General features: G+C 34.1%; 1 protein-coding gene across 13 annotated transcripts in view; it reads right to left on the bottom strand.

The window, feature by feature from the left end:
- LOC137000507 (rab effector Noc2-like) overlaps positions 1 to 24,207 on the bottom strand; it is a 103,618-nt gene that overhangs the window by 27,125 nt on the left and 52,286 nt on the right. For all 13 annotated transcript variants that reach the window (XR_010890756.1, XM_067357307.1, XM_067357306.1 and 10 more), the window contains one exon: positions 1,586 to 1,724. Coding sequence is in view for 12 of the 13 variants with exons in the window: in XM_067357307.1 (XP_067213408.1) it covers positions 1,586 to 1,724 (139 nt within the window). In the remaining variant the exon portion in view is untranslated. The remainder of the gene's footprint in view (positions 1 to 1,585; positions 1,725 to 24,207) is intronic.

Consider the following 24,207-nt stretch of genomic DNA (forward strand, 5'->3'; position numbering starts at 1 on the left):
CAATTGTGGCAACATCAGTTCCTTCAGAACGTCTCTTTTCAAAAGCAGGGAACATAATAACACAACAAAGAAACAGATTGTCTCCAAAGAGATTATCAAAATTATTATTTCTTGGATCTCTATCCAAAGAACAGTGGTTAGGTACTTTATAATTTTCTTTAATGTAAAATTATATCTTTTATTATTATTAATTATATCTAAATATATCGTAATAAATAAAAAAATTATCTAAATCTATCTATCTATCTGTCTATGACCTATTCTATAAATAATAATTTATTAATAAAATACAAAAATATTAAATCATAAATTGAATTTTTTGATTCAAATTGAATCGATTCAAATTATTCGATTATTAAGATAGATCGAATCGGCCTTATTCGATTTGAATCGATTCACGGGAATCGATTTAATTCATTTTTTTGGCCATCTCTAATCTGCAGGCTCGTAACTCGACAGAAGCCCTGCGGCACGTAGCAGCGCCGTGACGTACTATGCCGCTTTAGTGCAGCGGTGTGGCGGTGAGCCGCCACAATGTATATATTAATTAATTGATTAATTAGTTATTTTGTATGTATTACATAAAAATAAAAATAAGAAAAGTATATGACATTTTTCTTCAGTGATATATGTATATAGTATGATATGTATATTTTTTATTTATTATTTTGTCATATTTAGTTCATATTTATTTGACACCTTGTATACGCCTATGTATTCTTGGACATTATATTGCAGCCTTGCGACAAAATTTCAGTCAAAGAAACAAGCGCAAGTATTGTTTGTTTACAAACTATCCGATCATCCGTACACAGACTATACGTCAGTGTAGTGAGTTACCACTACAAACAAATACGTACACACGGACCTACGCGGCGTAGGCTACGCCGATAATGTCATTTCATTTTTAGTACCATCGAAATGATGGCGCTTTTGCGTCGGAGTTCGGCCAGTGATGCGCTGTCGTAGGAATAAAGTTACGTCTGCGCACTAAGCAAACGCTTTGAACCCTCAGTAATTCACCCTCTTCTTTCACAATATCAGCTGATTTCAATTGTAATTGATTATAATGCACTATAATATGTCGTGTGTCACTAAAAACGCGGGAAAACTATCATATCCCCTATAGTACACCTAGATACATCTGTGGTAGCAGCCGACGTCTAGCTGTGACATTAGCTTACGCATGCGCACGGAGGTTCCATACGGGAAAAAATCCCACGACAGCGCATCACTGAGTTCGGCTGCCACTCCAGCATCCCCTTAAACACTTTAAACTTGTCAAACAGCTATTAAAATAAAGCTGTCAAAATACAAACTGTCAAACGCAATCATCTCTATAAGAACCGATCAATAATAAACAAAATCGTCAATGTGAACTTCGCGATAGAAAAACGATCGATAGAAAAACGATCGATAATCGTCGCGATGACAACGAAAAGAGATTTCAAAAGTCAATAACATGCCTTTTTTAAGATAAGATTGCGTGCCAAAATTCCAAGCCCCCGTATTAAAGTGATAATCGAAAAATTGGTAAATAGGCTAAAATGTGTCGTGAATTATATTACATCATCGCTAAATTTACCTGGATAATTGTTTGCAGTTCATCTTCATTGAATTCGTAAGATTCTCCGTAAATAATACCCGCGTACATATTATCCAATCTCTCTCTGAATTCAGTAGGTGTTTCGAGTCCTGTTCTCACGGACCATCCTCTTTGAGATCTGTAAATCGTGTATAAACTTAATTATATCCTCATATTTTTGTGTCACACAATTTATTATAATTTATCACTTCTAACTTTACTTTCAGGCTAAAGGTAATGAAAATTACGTTACTTGTAAGTTCAGTCTTTAAGCAGAATTTCCCCATAGCAAAACAAATCACAGTGATATTATAATGATATTTCTCTGTGACGCTCAAATATGTCATAATAAAATCATAATAAAGTCTTGGTGACATACGAATATTCGCTTTATCACAGATATAATGTCGCTATCCCAGGGAGAAATGGCATGTCTATAGATATCGAATCGATGTCTTTTATATGCTTCTAAAGGAGATCTAATTTGACGTCTATATAGACGTTTAAATCGTTGAATTTCGATGCCGTGTAGACGTTAACATCGACGTCTATAAAACATCTAATAGACATCTATTTGATATAATAGGTGCATTTAATATTAAAGCTCATCTATATAAGACGCAGAACGCAAGTCGCAAATCGCAAGATTAGACGTAGCGTGCCATGTTTCCAGTAGTTTACAATTTATCTTTCAAAAAAATTGTCGTATATATTATCAAGAGATATATTAAAACCTTTTAAAAAAAACTTGTATATATTAAAATTTTCAAAAAAGCTATTATATATACTTTCTACAAAAAAATATGATATCAGGAAATGGCACCAAGTGGAACTAAAGAACTATGAAAAAAGTTGTACACTATTTCTATAAAACTCTTCTATAAAATTCTATAAAATTAAAAAATTTTTTAAAATATTTAAAAAATAAAAATATTTAATTAAAAAATAAAAAAATATAAAAAATTTAATCAAAATAAAAAGATATTTATTAAAAAACGCAAAAAAATTTGGCGCTGCTACAGTAAACTACATGTTAATTTCATTGTTTTATAATACTTTGTGGTGTAGCAGCGCCAAATTTTTTTGCGTTTTTTAATAAATGACTTTTTATTTTAATTAAATTTTTTATATTTTTTTATTTTTTAATTAAATATTTTTATTTTTTAAATATTTTAAAAAATTTTTTAATTTTATAGAATTTTATAGAAGAGTTTTATAGAAATAGTGTACAACTTTTTTCATAGTTCTTTAGTTCCACTTGGTGCCATTTCCTGATATCATATTTTTTTGTAGAAAGTATATATAATAGCTATTTTAAAAATTTTAATATATACAAGTTTTTTTTGAAAGATTTTAATATATCTCTTGATAATATATATAACAGGTTTTTTTGAAAGGTTTAATATATACAACAATTTTTTTGAAAGATAAAACAATACGGTTTTGTTTTAGTTGTGACAAGAGCGTGTACTTGGCGCCTTTTTTTTACCTTTTTTTAAAAAAGGTAATTTTTTGATAGATATTTCATTTTTTTGTAATATATGCCATGTGCACAAAGTACACTTTTTGTTCTGTCTGTCCACTGATTACAGAATACTGAGAGTGTTGACCATTGAGTTCAGTGTTGCTAGACGGGACGCTTTTTCTCGCGCATGCGCAGCGCTGCAGCTATGAATCCAGCGGTGTATACGGCTTATAGTGTTGGGTGCTGGCGCGAAAAGTTAGACGTTTGACAGGCTACAGGAGAAAGTTAGGCGAGTACATGTAAAAAATAATAATATTTATATCATATATATATTTATATGTATTTTTTGTTACGCGAAATATGGATAGTTCAAAAGGAGCCATTAAAAAGACGCATATTAAAAATTTTCAAAATTCTTGGTTAGCTGACGATTTATTTAAAGGATGGCTGGCTCCTCATCCTACGGAAAATAAGGCAATTTGTAACTTGTGCAATATTACCATTAGATGCTGTAAATCAGATTTATTACGACATTCACAAAGGGCTAAACATATTAAAAATTGTGACAGTAATTCTCAAATAAGTCAAAACCAAAGCCAACATTCCAAAAATTCTCATATTGAAAACGTTAAACGAGCCAAAATTAAATTAGCAGCTTTTTATTCTGAACATAACGTTGCTCTTTATACTGCAGATCACTTAGTTCCTTTGTTAAAAGACATTTGTATAGATTCTTCAATCGTGCAAGATCTTTCACTGGCTCGATCAAAGTGCACCAATATTATTAAAGAAGTTCTTGCAAAGCGGGAAAATAATTCTGCCAAATAAAATATTTTATTGTTATTAAAATGTTATTAACAATTATTTAAACATCCTTTCCTTTTTTAGCTTATTTTTTATTAATATTATTAATTATTTTATTATTATAAAAATAAACATAATATTTACATGCGTTTAATTTATTATTATTTTATTACTTTTTATCACTTTTTAACGATAAAAATTTTCTAATAATTTTTTAATAGAAGAATCTACAAGTGCCCTTTTTTTTCCTCAATTAGTACACCGTTAAGGCCGATTCTCAAGTGCGTTCGTGAAAAAAAGCGTCCCGTCTAGCAACACTGATTGAGTTCTATAACATACTGGAGCGAGCCTTTCAGGAGTGGGGATGTCTCCATCGGTCGAAAAAGACAGATAGATTTACGTTAGGCTAGTCTTCCTTGTCCAGCGTATGTTTTCAGCATAACGTAAAAAGAGACAGAAATCCTCACATTGCTATGTGTCCTTTTCTAAATCGCGGACGCAGTTTTCTTTGTTCGAGATAGGAAGGCTCGCTCTAATATGTTATAGAACTCAATGGTGTTGACAGCATGTCTTGCTACACTTCTGCACTTTAAGATTGAAAAAAATTTTTTTTATAAAGAATACTATTATTTTGGATAAAGTTCCGAATAGGTGAAACGCCATTATTTTGATATACACTATCTTTATTCGTCTCCACAACACGTTATATATATATATACATTTTACGACCGATATTATATCAATGTTAATTAATATCATCAAAGCTGCGAGCTGAGAGGTCTGTGCGCCGCCATATTAGAAATTAGAAAAGGAAAGACGTCTTTTAGAAAAAGAAATCTAAACGCATTAGTTGAGTGCGTTCTGATTGGTTGCATGCTGACAACGCTGACCAATAAGACATGCGTGACATTCTAGCGTGACATCCGAGAAAAATAATGATTTTTTAGATTTCTCGACTTTGGATGCATATATCTTAATTTGTAAAGCACACAGAGCAAAAACAAGCATACTTTCTTTATATATTTTAAATATGCGCTTTCGATTAGCCTATTGCCAACTCAATCGGCCCAGCCGTTATTGAGATCTAATAATCTCGGCTTATCTGAACTTTCCGTCTCGCGTAAAAAGACACGGTCGGTCTTGCGTTGCGCGCTGCGCGTGAACTTGGCGCGAGACACTACCGTGTCTCTTGATCGCAGGCTTTGATACGCAGGATGCACAGAAGTTGACGTTTGCCCAACTTTTCAACATCATGCTGCGTCTAATCTTGTGACCTGCGACTCGCGTTCTGCGTCTTATGTAGATGAGCCTTTACATCGTTCAATAAACAGTTTATTTTGATTGGAATATATTTTTAGATATACAATAAATATAGAAAAATATTCTAATAAAAACAAATCATTTAATGAGCATTCATTGAGTTGTAATACTAAATGCACAAAATATTTTCGGTCTAGAAAATTCACATTACCTTTTCAATTCGTCACTGAAGCAAATAAAACTAAACAACAATTATTTGAATCCTGACATTTATATATTGATTGTTATTTATGTAATTAAGACTAAATAATGGAAAAGATCTTAATCAGAAATTAAAGTGTTTTCTTATTAATCAAAAATATGTATTAAGAGACGCGGTAGTGTCTCCGGCCAAGTTCAAAAAACGACACTACTAAGTCAGGAAAAGAGTCTCTGGCAAAGTTCAGAAAATGACACTACTAAAGGCTCATCTACAATGTGCTTTTTGCGTCTTGTGTTGTGCCTTCTGCTTTTTGTTGTTTGTTTCTTGTACTTTTGTCATATGGAACTGTGAAACATTGTCATGTACAATTTGTTTCTTCTGAATTTCCAAAGAAAAATGTTATTTCACATTGATTAGTCATAGATCAATATTCAACAGCACTCTTATTGACTAATGATGTTTAAGGTAATATTTTAAGATAATTTTAATGTATGAACTATGAATATCGATTAAATAAAATAAATAAATATCCGATACCATTGTTGTCATACGATGTTTCTTTGTTTTCTGTCGCTCGAGATAAAAGTTGACGAACTTCGTAAGAAACAAGAAACACGTGACAAGAAACATGATTATCGGTAAAACAGTGCTCAAAGAGGCAAAAAGATAACAGACAAAAAGCAAAAAACAGGAAGCAAAGAGCACATTGTAGATGAGCCTTAAGTCTCTTATCCTGCGCGCACAAAGTCGACTTTTCAGGGGTTTGTAGCAACTAAAATATTAAAAATTTTATAAAAACACATAGTATATCCTTAAAGGCGGCATTGCCACGACTAATTTAAGCAAAAAAAAAAATTAAAATTGGTCCAGCCGTTCCGGAGATGCAAGCGGTCAAAAAGTGATGTTGGTAAAGCAAAAATTAAGAAACGTCGTCTCCTTATTCTTCTCCTCTGACCGCAGGGGCGGATGAAGAATTTACGGGGCACAGGGTATTATCATTATCATTAAAATTTACGGGAATTTCTCGCACCAGGTGCCAAGAGTCGACGATTTCAACTTCCCCGAGTTGCGTTACGGGAATTCCTCGCACCAGGTGTCAAGGGTCGACGAATTTGACTTTCACGAGTTGCGCTACAGGAATTTTTCGCACTAGGTGCAAAGGGTCGACGAATTCGACTTCCCCAAGTTGCGCTACGGGAATTCCTCGCACCAGGTGTCAAGGGTCGACGAATTCAACTTTTGCGAGTTGCGCTACAGGAATTTTTCGCACTAGGTGCAAAGGGTCGACGAATTCGACTTCCCCGAGTTGCGCTACGGGAATTCCTCGCACCAGGTGTCAAGGGTCGACGAATTCAACTTCCCCAAGTTGCGCTACGGGAATTCCTCGCACCAGGTGTCAAGGGTCGACGAATTCAACTTTTGCGAGTTGCGCTACAGGAATTTTTCGCACTAGGTGCAAAGGGTCGACGAATTCGACTTCCCCGAGTTACGCTACGGGAATTTTTCGCACCAGATGCTAAGGATTAACGAATTCGATTTTCGGGAGTTGCGCTACGAGAATTCCTCGCACCAGATCCCAAGAGTTGACAAATTCGAGTACCCGAGTTGCGCTGCGTGTATTTCTTGCACCAGGTGCCAAGGGTCAATGAATTCAACTTCCCCAAGTTGCACTACGAAAATTTCGCAAACTTGAAAGAGAGAGAGAGAGATATGACATATTTTGGTATAAAATCTAAAATCTCTTAAAATATTTAGTTATCGATAATCTTACCGTAATATTTTTATGCGCAGAATAATAAAACGAATCAATACGTGTTAAAAAAACCCATTGTTATTTTGAAGAAAAAGTATGTAATTTACAATGTACTTTTTTTAACAATTCTGCTTTCTTTATACCACTTGATTCTCATTATTCTAATCATAAAAGTATTACGGTAAGATTATCCATAATATAATATTTTCAGAGATATTTTAATTTAAATTTTATTTCGAAATATGTCAAATTATGATATAAAATAACTCGAAAAGTATTAAAAAGAACTTCTGAAAAATATGAAAAAGAAAATTATATCCTTTAATCTTGTTAATATTTTATTAACAAATAAACTGCCATGTAATAGAATTTTATTAGTATTAATGAACGAAGAACATCTTATCGACGTCGACATCGATCCAGTCGCAAAACTTATAATGTAAAATAATTTAGTTAATATGTTATAAAGTTAATATAAATGTTACATTCAAAATGTAGAAGAATAATTGAAAAATAATTTAAATTTTGTCACATAATTAATTTTGTACATTTCTGTACATTTTTATATTAACTTAATTACATATTAACTAAACTATTTTACATTATAACACGTCTTGTGTTTTATATAACATTTAAGTCATGTGAAACAGATGTTTTATTAGTAATATTAGAAAATAACTAATTACATAAGTCTTGCGTTTGATATCACAGTTACGTTATGTGAAACACAATTAGTGTTCTTTTGAATGTTCTAACTTAATTATTTTATGTTTCATATATCGCTGATTTGATATCATAGTTTATATTATGGTTTATATAAGTATTACATCCGAAATGTACAACAATAATTAAAAAATAATTTCAATTCTGTTACATAATTAATTTTGTACATTTATAGTAACTTAATTACATATTAACTAAAATATTTCACATTATAACACAAGTATTTTGTTTTATATCACACTTATATTCTGTAAAACAGATGTTTTATTGGTAATATTAGAAAATAACTAACTCAAGTAATGCGTTTGATATCACAATTACGCTAGGTAAGACATAATAAGTGTCATTTCGAATATTCTAACTAAATTATTTTATGTTTAACATGTCTTTGATATCATATCATAGTTTTTTCGCATATTTTGTAAAAATTTTAACATAACCGTGATATGAAGCCAAAGATATTTCATATTAGCTATCAATAACTTCATATTAATGGGGCAGTTAAATCGAAGACATGTTACAACTAAAAATAGTTTAGTTTGAATATTTGAAATAAAACATCTATTTCATAGAATGTAAGTGTGATATGAAACAAAATACTTATGTTAGAATGTAAAATCATTTAGTTAATATATAACTGACTTAATATAAACGTTACATTTAAAATGTGCAAAAATAATTAAAAAATAATTTCAATTCTGTCACATAATTAATTTTGTACATTAATATTAACTTAATTACATATTAACTAAAATATTTTACATTCTAACACAAGTACTAGGTGCGCAATTAAGTTTCCGGGTTTTTTTTTATCAATGCAAAATGGAAAATTTCAAGAGAAATACAAAAAACGGTTTATTCAAAGTATCGTCCCTCGCTAGCTACACATTTTTGCCATCTCTCTGGCAATACATGAATACCGCGACGATAAAACGACGCGTCTTTGCATCGAAACCATTTATCCAATCAGTTTTGCACTTCTTCGAAATTGGCCAAGTGTAGCCCAGCTAAGCCATGTGCCATCGACCGGAACAAGTGATAATTGGAAGGGGCCAGGTCTGGTGAATACAGCGGGTGCGGTAGCAGATCCCATTTCAGCGTTTTGATGGTGTCCTGGACGATGGAAGTGCGATGGCACGGAACGTTGTCGTGCTGCAATATCACTCGTTCGTGTCTCGTGTCCCATTCTGGCCGTTTTTCGAGCAATGCATGGTTCAAATTTATCAGTTGTTGTTGTCTTGTGTTTGCGTATCATTTTCATCTAATAACGCTTGCAGATCGGCGTCCTCAAATGTTTTTGGTTTTCCGGAGCGCTCCTTGTCCTCAGTGTCGAAATCGCCATTTCTAAAGCGTTTAAACCAATCTTCAAAAGTAGTTTTCGATTGTGCATGTTCGCCGTAGGCTTTCTCAAGCAAACGGCGTGCTTCAGCTGCATTTTCTTTCAAGTTGAAGCAGAAAAGCAAAGCTTCCCGCAAATGCTGTTTATTTGGCACAAAACTCGACATCTTTATTGTTAGAAAAAATATTTTTGCGTTGCAATATGTGTTGGTATTATGACTGGTTATTGTTGACAGATGTCCAAGTTAATAAAAAAACACAACTTTAGACATGTATATCGACTACATGTATCGTTAGCGCCATTCATGTGTGAAACCCGGAAACTTAGTTGCGCACCTAGTATTTTGTTTATTATATCACACTTATGTTCTGTGAAACAGATGTTTTATTGGTAATATTACAAAATAACTAATAATAACATAAGTATTGCGTTTGATATCACAATTACGCTAGATGAAACATAATAAGTGTCATTTTGAATGTTATAACTAAATTATTTTATGTTTAACATGTCTTTGATTTGATATTATAGTTTTATTTCGTATATTTTGTAAAAATTTTAACAAAACTGTGATATCAAACCAAAGATATTTTAACATCAGCTATCCATGGCTTTATATCAATGGGGCAGTTAACTCGAAGACATGTTACAACAATAAAATAGTTTAGTTTGAATATTCGAAATAAAACATTTGTTTCACAGAATGTAAGTGTGATACAAAACACTTGTGTTAGAATGTAAGATAATTTAGTTAATATACAACTGACTTAATATAAATGTTACATCCGAAATGTGCAAAAATAATTGAAAAATAATCTCAATTCTGTCACATAATTAATTTTCTACATTAATTCTACATTAATTTTCTCTTTTATAAAAAAGTAGGTGATATAGCACAACAATTCATAAATGATAAGGTCTGGCCAAGTTCCAAAAAAGACAATATGTTTATATTTTAATAATTATCTAAATTTTTAATATATCACCAACATGAAAAGTAACTGATATATTATTCAAGGTGCAAGTTCAAAATAAGCATACATAAAATATACATAAAATGTATGAATAAAACTGACCAAAATTTGATTGAAAAAATTTAATTAAAATAACAAAACATTTATTAAAAAATACAAAAAAACTTGGCGCTGCCACACCAAACAACATGTTAACTTACATAATGTCAATTAATTACATGATGTCAATTAATCATTCTAATTATTACACTATTACTCATTTTTATTGTTTCATAATACTTTGAGGTGTAAAGAGAGGCGGAGGGGCTCCTCGACGGGGGTGAAGGGGAGATGGCGCGAAGAGCTGTGCTGGGGAGGGGAGGCAATTAAAGGGGAGGAGCAAAGCCCGTTAGCAGCGTCAAGTTTTTTTGTATTTTTTAATAAATGTTTTATTTTAATTAAATTTTTTTCAATTAAATTTTGGTCAGTTTTATTTATACATTTTATGTATATTTTATGTATGTTTATTTTGAATTTGCACCTTGAATAATATATCAGTTACTTTTCATGTTGGTAATATATTAAAAATTTAGATAATTATTATGTTTATATCTGTGCAGACATTCTTTACCTGCATTTGTATATACATTCTGTACCTTAACTCAAAATTAAATCAGATATATTATTTCAAATCAGTTACATAAATGAAAAATAAAATAAATAATAAGCAAAATAAAGCAAAAAATATCAATAACGTAATACTTTGCAAATTGCACATAAATAGAGTCAATAATAAACGAACAATCCCACACAACACGTATGTTTTAACGACGTTCTGTAAACGTCTTTTTTATTACGTCTTTAAGACATTACCTAAAGACAATATACAGACGTCTGACGGATCTTTTGTAAGACGTCACTAAAAGGCCTTATAAAGTCGTCTGCTATGGCAATTCTGAGAAAAATGCATAATCAATAATTTTATCCAGTTATGCCTAATCTAAACCGGAGGATGATCCTACTTGTAGAGTGGATAATTTCAAAAATGCTATAAAATAGCATTATATCGGTGGAAATAAGTTTAAAACCTGTTGATAAGTTTCCGGTAAAGAATCAATATTGCTCTGTTTATTTAAGTCTTCTTTCTGTCTTTTTATGAAAAGCATCTCTGAAGTATGTCTTTTCATGTAAGAAGGTTCCTCATCTAATATCTGAATGTTATTCCAATCAAATTCATGGGTAGAATCTAATTTGTGACGAGAAATGACAGAGGGAGAGCCACTTTTTTTATTAATATCAGTCCTGTGTTCTTTGATTCTTGTATTCAGCTGTCTTTTTGTCTGTCCTACATAGGTAGCTTCATAATCCAAACATGAAATTTTGGAACTTTTTCGGAAATTTTTCGGAACATTATCATTTCAACCATCCGACTTAGTTTAACTATTTATTCAGTTTTAATCATGGACACTTCGGGCTTTTTAAAATAATTCTACCATGAACTTTAAAGGCATTTTGATGGATAATACCATTCTCTGACTCTTCCATGTTCTTTACTGGACATACAGATCCGATATCTAATTACAAGTATGTATCACAGTTTTTATATTTTATAAAACAAAATCGTTATTATATACGGGCAGTATTGTTGCAGTGCCAATTTACCAATCTTTCTATAATGGAAATTATTTATCATGAGGAATACTCTGCGTATTTTGTCTTATTTATTTACTAAACGCTTTGACTCTTGTAATACCGTTTTATTATGATTTTTACTCGTAACGACACTGAAGAAAGCCTGACATAGGCAGAAACGTTTGTAATTTTTATAATATAATGTGATTTTTTTGTGGCACAAACATCTAGCAACGGCTCTTTTTGCCTTTTTCTCCCAGATTAGTTGTTTAAAAAGTATGTTATAATTAACACAGTAAATTAGTTACTTTTCTTTAAATAAATTTCAAGTATGAAAAACAAATCAATATATACAATTGTTAGATCAATCTAACAATTTAAATGTAACAATTGTTACATTTAAATCTTTATATTTTAACAACAGTTTTTAATATTAAAGTATAAATATTCAATATTAAAGTATAAAGGAATTGTAATTTAAACAGAATTTTGTAATTATTTCAGATTACATTTCTACGGTAGAAAATTGCAGTCTTCATCAGGTGCAGAAAGTTATTCAAGAATGGTCGCGGCACGCAGGAGATTGCCTCAATTATTTATTAAAAAAAGTGACATAAATAAGTACAATTACAAATATATATTTTTATAAGTGTTACAAATATACTTATGTATATTTGGATTTTATATTTTAACATATACTTATATCTTAATATAAAAATCATATAAGTCAAAACTTGCGGTAACCGGAGTCTTTAGTCGACTCCAGATGTTTAAAGTAAGAAATAAAAAGAAAAACTGGCACCAGCTATCCATATACTTGGATTCCGCCTATGGGAACCCTAGCTAGTAGATAGGGTTTTACCGAGTGACGATCGGGCAATGACCACAGTCGCACGCCTAGAAGGCACGACACCTGATACGGTGCACGTGTTCAGTAAGTCTGGGAAACCGAGATGCATTAGTCGCAGTCTCCACGCGACTCCAGGGCCACGCGACAGTCGTAAACTGTCAAATTTATTAGATCAGTGACCCAAGGCCTCGCGAACTCATATACCGATTCTCAACCCTCCAATCCGATAGCCGGGAATCGGGGCAAGCACCTCTATAGACCACCTTTCATTCCGTCGTACGGTCTAAAGATTACGTCCACCCAGATCTTAAGACACTGAGATGCACCCCACCTATATTAATTAACACCAACCGGGTTACGCCAACTCAAAAACCTATCCCCATCGCATATGGACCCGAAACGACGCTATTCCTTATTCGTTAGGGCCCCTTTCTACCTACCCTCATTCCAAGTAACCTAATTACCTAAACCTAATTCTATTAGCTAAAAATGACGCCACCCTCCCCCACATTAAAAATCTTCTCACAAGACTAATTCCTATTCGATCCCCGCTTCAAAAACCTAAGATTTTCCAAATGGATACACCCTAAGGAAAGGGTATAAAAACCCGTGTTTTGATGGCTCCAGACGCAATTATACACAATTATTCACTCTTTATCTACTAGTTCTTCAAGCTATTCTCTATCAGTTCTTCACAGTGTTTTTCGAGTAGTTCGGGTCGCAAATTAAAAAAGTAAAACTAGTCGATACTTTGTCGCGACCAAGTAGTGCATCTCATATTCAAGTAGAGGGTCCATCACCCTGACGACACCATCCCGCAGCAGGGTGCCCACACGTTTACAAAAGCGTCCGACGCCTATACAACACCATCCCTCAACGGGGCGCCTGCTCAGAACCACCGAACATATTCAACTCGATCCGAAACTATCCTGCAACGAGTAAATTAGTTCATTTGTTTTTATTTTTCCTCTCATTAGTATTCTCTTTATTCTTATTATGTTCTCCGTCCCTGTTTTGTTTAAAAATTTTTGTGTTATTTATCAGTGAGAACTGAACATTCGCCGCGACCCAACAATCGTCGGAACCATTTGGACCTTTCGGCATTCGCTCTCTGCCTAGCCATATTTCTCCCACCATACATTAGATACGCGGCGAGGGTCACCGTAAGACCGGTTAGAATTAGGCGACACACCCCATGTAATAACTCTCGTACAACCACACACACGCAAACCGACCCACCTCCTGTATTACCATCGATTCCTCAGGAATCTCCTCAACAACCTCCTCAACCCTTTCTCGTATTTGACCTTCCACCACTTCCTACTCCCAGGTCTATCTCTCCGATCCTTGAAGAGCTCCTGGAGTACAGACCCCCTTCGCATGTCCGTTTCCATCCTCCTCCAGTAGAGGCTCAACTGGAAAAATTCCCACATAACGATCCGGAGTTCGACAACATATCCGTCAATTCCGAAGCCACCACCATAAAATACGTCGAACCTCCTCCCCATCTTCCTCACCCTGTATTCACAAGGTTTGACTTCCTAAATCTAGTCCTTTCCCCTGAGGAATAACACACACACACACACACACACACACGCGCGCGCGCGCACATTTGTAAAGAATACACAAATAAAATTATAAACACATGCGATTAAGAGTTAAGTTTTTTTTGTATCCAAATTAAAAATTCAATTAAATTAAAATGTTAAGTCTTTAGTAAATTAAACTCTTGTTCTTTTTCATTTAACCATACCCTCTTCGTTTGTCACCCCCTCACACTTTCTCTCTCAAATTGCGCACAAAGGTTCCGTCCCGGGTAAAAGGGATTGAATTCCTTGACCTAAAAAGGGAACCACGAGCGGTTGATCTGTCGACGGAGTAAAAACGACTCTTCTAGTCGCTGATCCGTCGCAAGTCCTAAACGTGCCGCTCGGCTCGTGCAGTCAGGCCCGTTTACATTGATCGCCGAGCTCAACGAAAAAAATTCAACATCTATCAGGATGTAACAGACTTGATAGAAAGAATAAAAATTGGGGGCTCGTCCGAGATGAAAAGTGCAATTTTTGAGAGGTAGGAATGACAACGAGGTCTAACTTCGATAAAGATAAAATAGAAGAACAATTTAATGCCGCTATAAAAGGCAAAAAGAAAACTAAATTAGACACATTAGATACACTTCACACATCCACTCTTGCAGCCTCCTCCGCTCGCGTCCCCAAACGAATTAAATTCAACGCTAACGAACCTGAAATTGAAGCATTCTTAGTGGAACCTAGTGCTCCCGAGCACGATTCCGACGATTCTGGCGACGAGACTATTAGACCGTGTGGTGAAAGCGAACACTTAAACTTTAAACTAAGTCCAAGTGACAGTAAAAAGGTGAGAAATATGGCGCAAGGTAATCCGTTCGCTACCCTAAAATACGTGGTCGAAGCCGTTCCATTTTTCGACGGAAAAAATATCCCACTAAATTATTTTATCGAAGGATGCGAAGAGGCAAAGTCTATGTTGCCCCATGAAGCAGAGTCTCAATTTACTAAAATTTTACGAACGCGAATAGTCGGCGAGGCGCGACAAACAATTAGAGATGAAAATTTCGAAACAGTAGCGCAATTAACTAAATATCAAAAACAAATTTACGGCGGATCTAAAAATGTGTATCAGTTACAGGGAGAGTTAGGAAGCGTATATCAAAAGAATGACGAGGACGTCGTCACTTATGCTAATCGTGTAAAACTCTTAGGAAAACAGATATGAGAAGCTTATCGTAGTTTGGAACACGCGTTAACAGATCACGACGTGCGAGCATCTTTAGAAAAAGATATGTGTAAATGTTTCATCCGAGGCCTAAAACCCGAAATTGAGCAGAGGATCGCTCGAAACTTAGACGTACAGGCGACTGTAACAGATGCCCTACGTATAGAAAGAGAGCTTTGTGCTATTACAAACTTACGACATGGACCTGCTAACTCCGACCGAAATAATGTACAGGAAGATCGTTCCACCGGAATTTGTCAAATTTGCTTTAAAATTAGCCACTCAGCAGCTAATTGTAGGAAACTTATGCAAATGGCAGACTCTTTTAAACAAAATAATCTAGGCACTGAAATCCTGATTTACCAGATTTGTAAAAAACGCGGACATAGTGCAGAAAAGTGTTGATTACGAGATCCTCAAGCTTAACGATCAATAAATATGATGCAAGAAAATACCAAAATGTCAATTATGTTTTAAACCGGGTCATAATGCAAAAAATTGCCGCTTAAATAATTCTAATAACCAAACAAGTAATTTTAACAATAAGATCTCCATAATTTGCCAGTGGTGCGACCGACCGGGCCATTCTGCCAATAATTGTTGGAAAAAACAAAACGAGCAAGCAAATCTTAATAATCAAACCAGAATCATCTGTCAAATTTGTAATAACTTGGGCCATACGGCTAAAAACTGCCGTTCAAATTCTAATCAACGAGCAAATTCTGCTGACGGAACGTTTTGCCGTTATTGTAAAGAAAACGGGCACCTAATTGAAAATTGTCAATTACGCATTGCAAGCAATAATCGTAAAAGAGAAGGAAACACGGGAAACGGGAACGGCCCCTCGAAATGCGGGCGTACCGCAGGGGTCCGACCAGACTTCACGTCCATCGACCTCACAGAAAAATGCGTAAAAAGTGACCCTTCGGAAATTCGGCCCGTAACTGTAAATCTTAACAAACAAAGTCGAGTGCCTACTGTCCAAATAAAAATTAACGAAATGATTTTGCCCATAACCTTTATGCTAGACACCGGTTCCGGTCCTAACATAATTAAGGAAAATTTTGTGCCTCAAAATTTAAATATTAATTATAATAACGTTTTACAGTTAAATGGTATAAATAATTACCCCGTTTATACACTCGGAGAAATCGCTCTTACTCTTTTCGGCGAGTCTGTAAAATTCCACATAGCCATGGCCGATGACTTTCCGATTACGCAATCAAGAATATTAGGAACCGATTTCTTTAAACAAACAGCTTCAACCATCGATTACGCACACGAACGACTAAATGTTTTTGGAAACTGCGTGACATTTTCTTTTCCGGAAACTATCGTAGCATCACCCAGATCAGAATCCTTGTTTTACGTGAGAATAGAAAATCCAGAAATAAAAATAGGTTATTTACCAAAAATCAAATTAGCGCACGGAATATATTTGGAAGATACTATCGTGGAAAACGTGTCGAGAAAAGCTTATTTGAATGTCATAAGCACTTTGGATGAAGAAGCTGAAATTCGAGTGCCTACTCTTCGACTCAGGCCCCTGAGTGAACTGCTCGACGACCATAAAATTGATCTTAACCAGGATAGTTTAAGGAAAACGCAAGAGACGACGATACAACCTAAAAGCGACGAAATTCTTAAGATGCAAAATGAATTTAACAACGATGAACTCGACAATAGAAACATTAATAACGTTAACATTATTAATAATAATGAAAAATTCGAAGATGGTAGTAAAAATAAAACTAACAAGGGGAAGACGCGGACTTCGGGTCACCGATTTTAAAGAAATTTTTATATGGTATAGTATTCTATCAGAAGAGTACTTTAGTAAAAGGATAGGGCGCAACGCTCAGCCGTTTTCGAGAAAAATCGATTTGAAGTTTATGGCGTCCTTTATATTCCGGTCCTGTTGGATCGATTGTCGAGATGGCGGCGTAGCTCGGGCACTTAGGCTCTGAGCTATCACGCTGTCGACCTGGGTTCGATCCCTGCCTATTATACTTTTTTTTTCATTTATTTTATTTATTCTAGCGAATATTTATTCATTATATTATTATAATGAAATAAATTTATATTAATTAACAATTTTGTTTTTTTTTAATTTGCACTTTCACTACTTCTATCATATAAAAAATAAAGTAAAAAAAACATCTACGATTTAAATAATATTATAATTATTATTTAATACCAGAAATATTTTATTAATCATAATTTAATTTGGTATGTAATTTTTCACTCAACTTCGTTGAGTTACTTATTGCTCCAACCATAATATTTGTATACCTAATGTTCTCACACCAGGTAACTGCTAACAGTTTTTAGCTCCCCTTCAGACTACTTCCCTTCTGTAACGTATATTCCTACACATCAAATTAAATTATGATTAATAAAATATTTCTGGTATTAAATAATAATTATAATATTATTTAAATCGTAGACGTTTTTTTTACTTTATTTTTTTATATGATAGTAGTGAAAGTGCAAATTAAAAAAAAAAAAATTGTTAATTAAAATAATTTTATTTAATTATAATAATATAATGAATAAATATTCGCTAGAATAAATAAAATAAATGAAAAAAAAAGTATAATAGGCAGGGATCGAACCCAGGTCGACAGCGTGATAGCCTAGGGCCTAAGTGCCCGAGCTACGCCGCCATCTCGACAACCGATCCAACAGGACCGGAATATAAGGGACGCCATAAACTTCAAATCGATTTTTCTCGAAAACGGCTAAGCGTTGCGCCCTATCCTTTTACTCAAGTACTCTTCTGATAGAGTACTATACCATATAAAAATTTCTTTGAAATCGGTGACCCGAAGTCCGCGTCCTCCCCTTGTAAGATCAAAGTGAACAAAAATGATAATGTGTCAAATAATAAAATTAAAAAAGAAATTAAAAATAAAGATAAAATCGAAGATAAGGATAAAATTAAAAATAACGCTGAGAATAAGAATGATCCTGAAGGTAGAAAGGGAAGTTGTCAAACCCCTCCAAAATTATTGAACAATTGTAAAAACGGGGAGGAAAGCCGTCAAACCTCGTCAAAAGAAATGAGTGATTCTATATCCTTTGAAGGGAGAAGTTTCCGTACTTTTCCGAATCATCAAATCATTCCCGGAGAGGGAAGTTACCAAACCTCTCCAGACCCCGTCGGTTGCGAGGAGAGAAGTTACCAAACCTTGCTACGCAATTCGGCACAATCTTCTTTTAAAAATTTAAAAGGGAGAACTTTTCTATCCTCCCTAAAAGATATAAAATTTCCAAAGGTTGGATCACTCTCGAAAAATAATGGAAAAGAAAATCAGGATACATATGTAACAATTGAATAGCTACTGGATAAAATCTAACATTTTAATAAAAAAATAACGATTAATGACAGTATTAAGAATAAAAATAAACCATCTTCGAAAATTAGGACTCAGGAAATGATAGATTAATTTATGCGCAGGAGAAAATCTAAACATAAACATGAAAATGTGAAAAAATTAGTAAATTGCATGGAGAAGTTAACTCCGCGTGAAAATCTAAATCAAGACGTTCCAGTCCGTAGCAAGTGTCTAGTAGTAGCAGAAAAATCTGGAAAGGATCGTCTTACAGAAATCATTGACCTACTACGTTTGGAACACTTAAACGCACGAGAAAAAGAAAGCATAAGAAGGCTTATTACACAGAGTCAAGACCGATTTCACATACCTAAAGAAAAATTAACTGCCACTCAAATATTACAACATCAAATTTCAACAACGGATGATCGACCGATAAACACGAGGCAATATAGATTTCCGCAATCTCATAAGGAAGAAATAAATAAACAAGTAGAAGAACTGCTGACAGGAGGTATAGTTAAACCTTCGCAATCACCGTATAATACACCCATATGGATACACTGAGAAAAATGGTTTTATTATATTAACAAAATTCTTCTGGTTGACCGTATTTTAGTCGAACGAAACAGAATTTCTGGTTATCGTCACAAAATTTTACACCTTATATCAACACCGTTTGGTTAACTTTACTATAAGGATTTGAATAAGTGTTTTCTTGTTGGATCTACAAAACTTCTTGTTATATTTACATAAATCGCAGCGCTCTGCAACAGTTTTGTCATCACTCACTAAACGGTTGATCAACTGTTCGCCGCATTCATTTGTTACACTGCTACTGCGCCCTCGCTACTCGCGGCGTGTATCGCGCGCATTAGATCTTTCGCGAAGCAATGGCGTTAAGCAGTCGGAACAGTCTCAACTGAGCTCGCTAAAGTTTTACGTCGCGTCGTGGAATCCATTACGGAATATTAGTTAGGCCGATGGCAGAGAACGAGAAGTAAGCACTTATGTCTGTCGTAGACGTCTGTCGTGGACGTATGGTAAGGCAGAGAAAAACGTAAGTCGTGAAAGGTTATTGGATACGTGTGGAAACGACTACGACATACATAAGTTTTTACGTCTCGGTCTCTTCCATCAGCCTTACATCCGAAAAGTTTTATGATCACGTGGTGTTTTTTTTTTTAATGAAATATATGTATACCAGTGATGTAATGTTTCCTACCGGGCTCGGGAGCCGGGAGCCCGGTAGGAAACATCACATCACTGAGTATACTTTAAACCAAAATATATTGTTAGTATTTTACAAAAACCACACCTATCCGAACTTGTTTTTTAACTACAAAGTTGTGTTAACCTAACAAAACGATATAGTAAAGTTAACAAGAAATTCTGGTAGAGTTTTGTAAATCTAACAACACAATGTGGTAAGGTTTACAAGAAATTCTGGTAGAGTTTTGTAAATCTAACAACACGATGTAGTAAGGTTTACAAGAAATTCTAATAGATTTAAACAGGATGAAATTTAACAGAATCTTCTGGTAATTCCAACAACAAATTTGTTTCGTCCATTTTTGAACAAACGTACTAGTAGAATCAACCAGAATTTCTTATAATACAACAAAACTTTTTTTCCAGTGTAGTACCCAAGAAGGAAGACTTGAAAGGAAATAAACGCTGGAGAATGGTTTTAGATTTCCGAGCTTTAAACGATAAAACAATCGGAGATGTTTATCCATTATCGAATATTGTCGATATTGTTGATCAATTAGGAGGAGCGCAATACTTCTCCGTATGTGATTAAGTTTCCGGATTTAATCAAATAAAAATAAATCCTGCAGATGGCCATAAAACTGCTTCCACCACTCCTTTTGGACATTATGAATTCGATAGAATGCCTTTTGAATTAAAAAATGCACCCACTACTTTTCAACGTTTAATGGATCTAATATTATCAGAACTACAAGGCCAGGAATTATTTATTTATATGGACGACATCGTTATCTACGCCGCCTCACTGGAAGAACACGAAAGGAAATACAATTTATTAATTGAAAGGCTTCGAAAGGCCAATTTAAAATTACAACCGGGCAAATGTAAATTCTTAAAAACGGAAGTAACTTATCTAGGGCATATAATTAGTAAAAATGGAGTTAAATCTGATCCTAAGAAATTAGAAGCAGTAAAATTATTTCCTAGGTCCAAAACGCCAAAAAACATTAAACAATTTTTAGGACTCGCCGGATATTATAGACGATTTACACCGAATTTTTCAAAACTGGCAAAACCATTAACTAATTTGTTAAAAAACGATACACGATTTGAATGGACGATTACTCAAGAAGAATCTTTCGAAATATTGAAACAATTATTATGTAAACAACCCGTATTGCAATATCCTGATTTTTCAAAACCATTTATTTTAACAACGGATGCTTCTGGGATAGCAATAGGAGGAATATTATCGCAAGAAGAAATAAATAAGGATCGTCCAGTGGCCTATGCATCTCGTATCTTAACAGATAACGAATTGAAATACGATACATACGAAAAGGAAGCATTAGCAATACTGCGTTAAACATTTTCGACCATACTTATACGGACAAAAATTCACACTGGTAACCGATCACAAGCCTTTAATGTGATTTAAGAATGCTCAAGATGCGAATATGAGAATATTACGATGGAGACTAAAATTAGCAGAATACGATTATGAAGTGGAATATAAAGCAGGTAAAATGAATGTAAACGCAGATGCATTATTACGAAATCCTATAAACCTTGAAGAAGTCGATTGTAAACCAGTTAGAAAAGGCAGACGGAAACGAAAAATTTCCAAAGATGCTAAAACAACCTAAAAAACGCAAAGAGAATTTGACGAAGAAAAAGATAATTATAAATTGTGTCTCCCCGATTCTTCAGAGGAAGATGATAATTACGAACTACACCTTTCTGACACTGAAGAAAATGATAATTACAAATCGCATTTTTTTGATAGCGAGGAAGAAAATTACGAATTACATTTTTCCGATACCAAAGAAAATGAAAATGTAATTAAAAATAATACAGATTCGATACCATTTACCCAAGAAGAATTAGATGAACCAAATCAACAAATAATAAAGAGAGCATTAATTCACTGCCCACCTACACATGATAGAAAACTAACGAGAAGTCGGACAGCACGATGTCGAATTACCGATCAAGACGATTTATTAAAAGAGCAAATAGACGATAACATTATATCGTTAGACGATAGAAATGATCTGCCTGATAAAGAAAACAGTGATGAAGACAAGGAACAAGAAGATATAGACAATAACCAAGAGATCAATATATATCAGTAATTATAGTAAACCCACTATTAATAATCAGCAAATAATGAAAAACAATATGATTGAATCTCGCGATCTATTATTCTTATTCTTACGTAAAAACAACATAGCATATTTTGTTGATACAAACGGTAAACCTTTAGATTCCGATTCGCAAAAGTTATTCGAACGAAACAAACTTCCAAATTTAAATAATCTTACGTTAAACCAACCTAAAACCATTAAAGTAAAAAATTATTATCATATAATATTTCCGATAAGCAAAGAACAACGAGAAGGCCCAACATTAACTTTATCTCGAATCATAACCGCTTTAAATAACTTAAAAGAAACTGTTGAAAACTTAAAAATCAAAACACTTAGTATTGCTAAAACAGATTTCATTAACAATGTACCGTGGAACAATGTCAAAAATCAGTTACAATTAATATTTATTGACGCACCAATTAAATTAATTATTTGCAATGGATTAGTTAAATATTCACCTAGAGATCTACGACCAATAATAATAGGAGAAACGCACTGTTTACCCACTGGGGGACATCGTGGAGTAACTAAAACGTATAATAGAATCAAACATAATTATTACTGGGAAAATCTAAAAATAGATGTACAGCGTTTTATTCAACAATGTTTACATTGCCAATTAAAGAAACTAGTTCGCATAAAAACTAAACAACCTATGGTAATTACCGATACACCCGGATCATCTTTCGATAAGGTCGCCATGGATATCGTAGGACCTTTGCCCTAAAACCGAACGTGGCAATGAATATATCTTAACCCTACAAGACCAACTCACTAAATTCAGCATGGGAATACTGTTATCCGACCAAACTGCCGAAACGGTAGCCGAAGCTTTCGTCGATCGATTTATTTGTGTATTCGGTTCTCCGAAGGCAATTTTAACAGACCAAAATAGAAATTTTATCAGTGACTTAATGAAAAAGATAGCTAAAATATTTAGAATTCATAAATTCAGTACAACCATTCCATCCTCAATCAAATGGCTCATTAGAAAGATCGCATTATGCATTAGGAGAATATTTAAAGCAATATGCAAGAGAACAAAAACAGTGGGATAGATGGATAAGTCTCACGATGTATAATTATAACACCAGTATACATGAAGCAACTAAACACACGCCTTATGAATTAATCTTCGGTAAAATAGCACGAATTCCGTCAAATGAACCTCTAGCACCTGGCGATAAATTAGCAACTTACAACGAATATCTTGTAAATTTAGTTAGTCAACTCCACGCAATTCAGAAAAATGTCCGAGAAAACGTTGTCGAAGCAAAAATTAAATCGAAAAGACACTATGATAAAAAGATAAATCCACAAACATTCAAACTTGGTAATCAAGTCTTTTTATTAAAAGGTCCTAAACCTGGCAAATTAGGAGATCAATACACAGGACCCCATGAGGTCTTAGAAATATTGAATAGAAATAACGTAAGAATTAAAATAAAAAAGAACAGTCGCGTTGTGCACCCTAATCGCCTACAAATCTCACACATCAAACCAACTCCTAATAATTAAGTTATTAACCTTATTAATTAAACTAAGTAACTATAAAAAAAAATATATGTATATATATATATACAGGGTGTCCCAAAAATTTTGACACAGCGGCCGTATGCCGGTAGAGCAGACCAAACTGAACCGAAAAGTCCTCTACCATTTTACAATTTTCACAAGGGTTAAAGAGATATTAATTATTAAAGATTACCGAATGCGAACGCACGGCTGAGATACGATCGCCTACAGACTACGGTCGCTAGGCGCGCGGCGTGCGGTAAGCGGCGAGCGACAAGCGGCGAGCGGGGAGCGGCGCGTCTCGCTAGACGTTGTTCTAAATCTTGCCGCTTGTCGCTCGCCGCTTACCGCACGCCGCGCGCTTAGCGACCGTAGTCTGTAGGCGGTCGTATCTCAGCCGTGCGTTCGCATTCGGTAATCTTTAATAATTAATATCTCTTTAACCCTTGTGAAAATTGTAAAATGGTAGAGGACTTTTCGGTTCAGTTTGGTCTGCTCTACCGGCATACGGCCGCTGTGTCAAAATTTTTGGGACACCCTGTATATATATATATATATATATATATATATATATATATATATATACAGAGTGTTCCAGACTTACCGTATCACCCGTTAATGGCAGATTCTTGAGGTCATTTGGAGACGAAAATCTTAATACCAAAAATGTCA

This window comes from Linepithema humile, chromosome 6, assembly GCF_040581485.1.
Source record: "Linepithema humile isolate Giens D197 chromosome 6, Lhum_UNIL_v1.0, whole genome shotgun sequence".
Taxonomy (NCBI): domain Eukaryota; kingdom Metazoa; phylum Arthropoda; class Insecta; order Hymenoptera; family Formicidae; genus Linepithema; species Linepithema humile.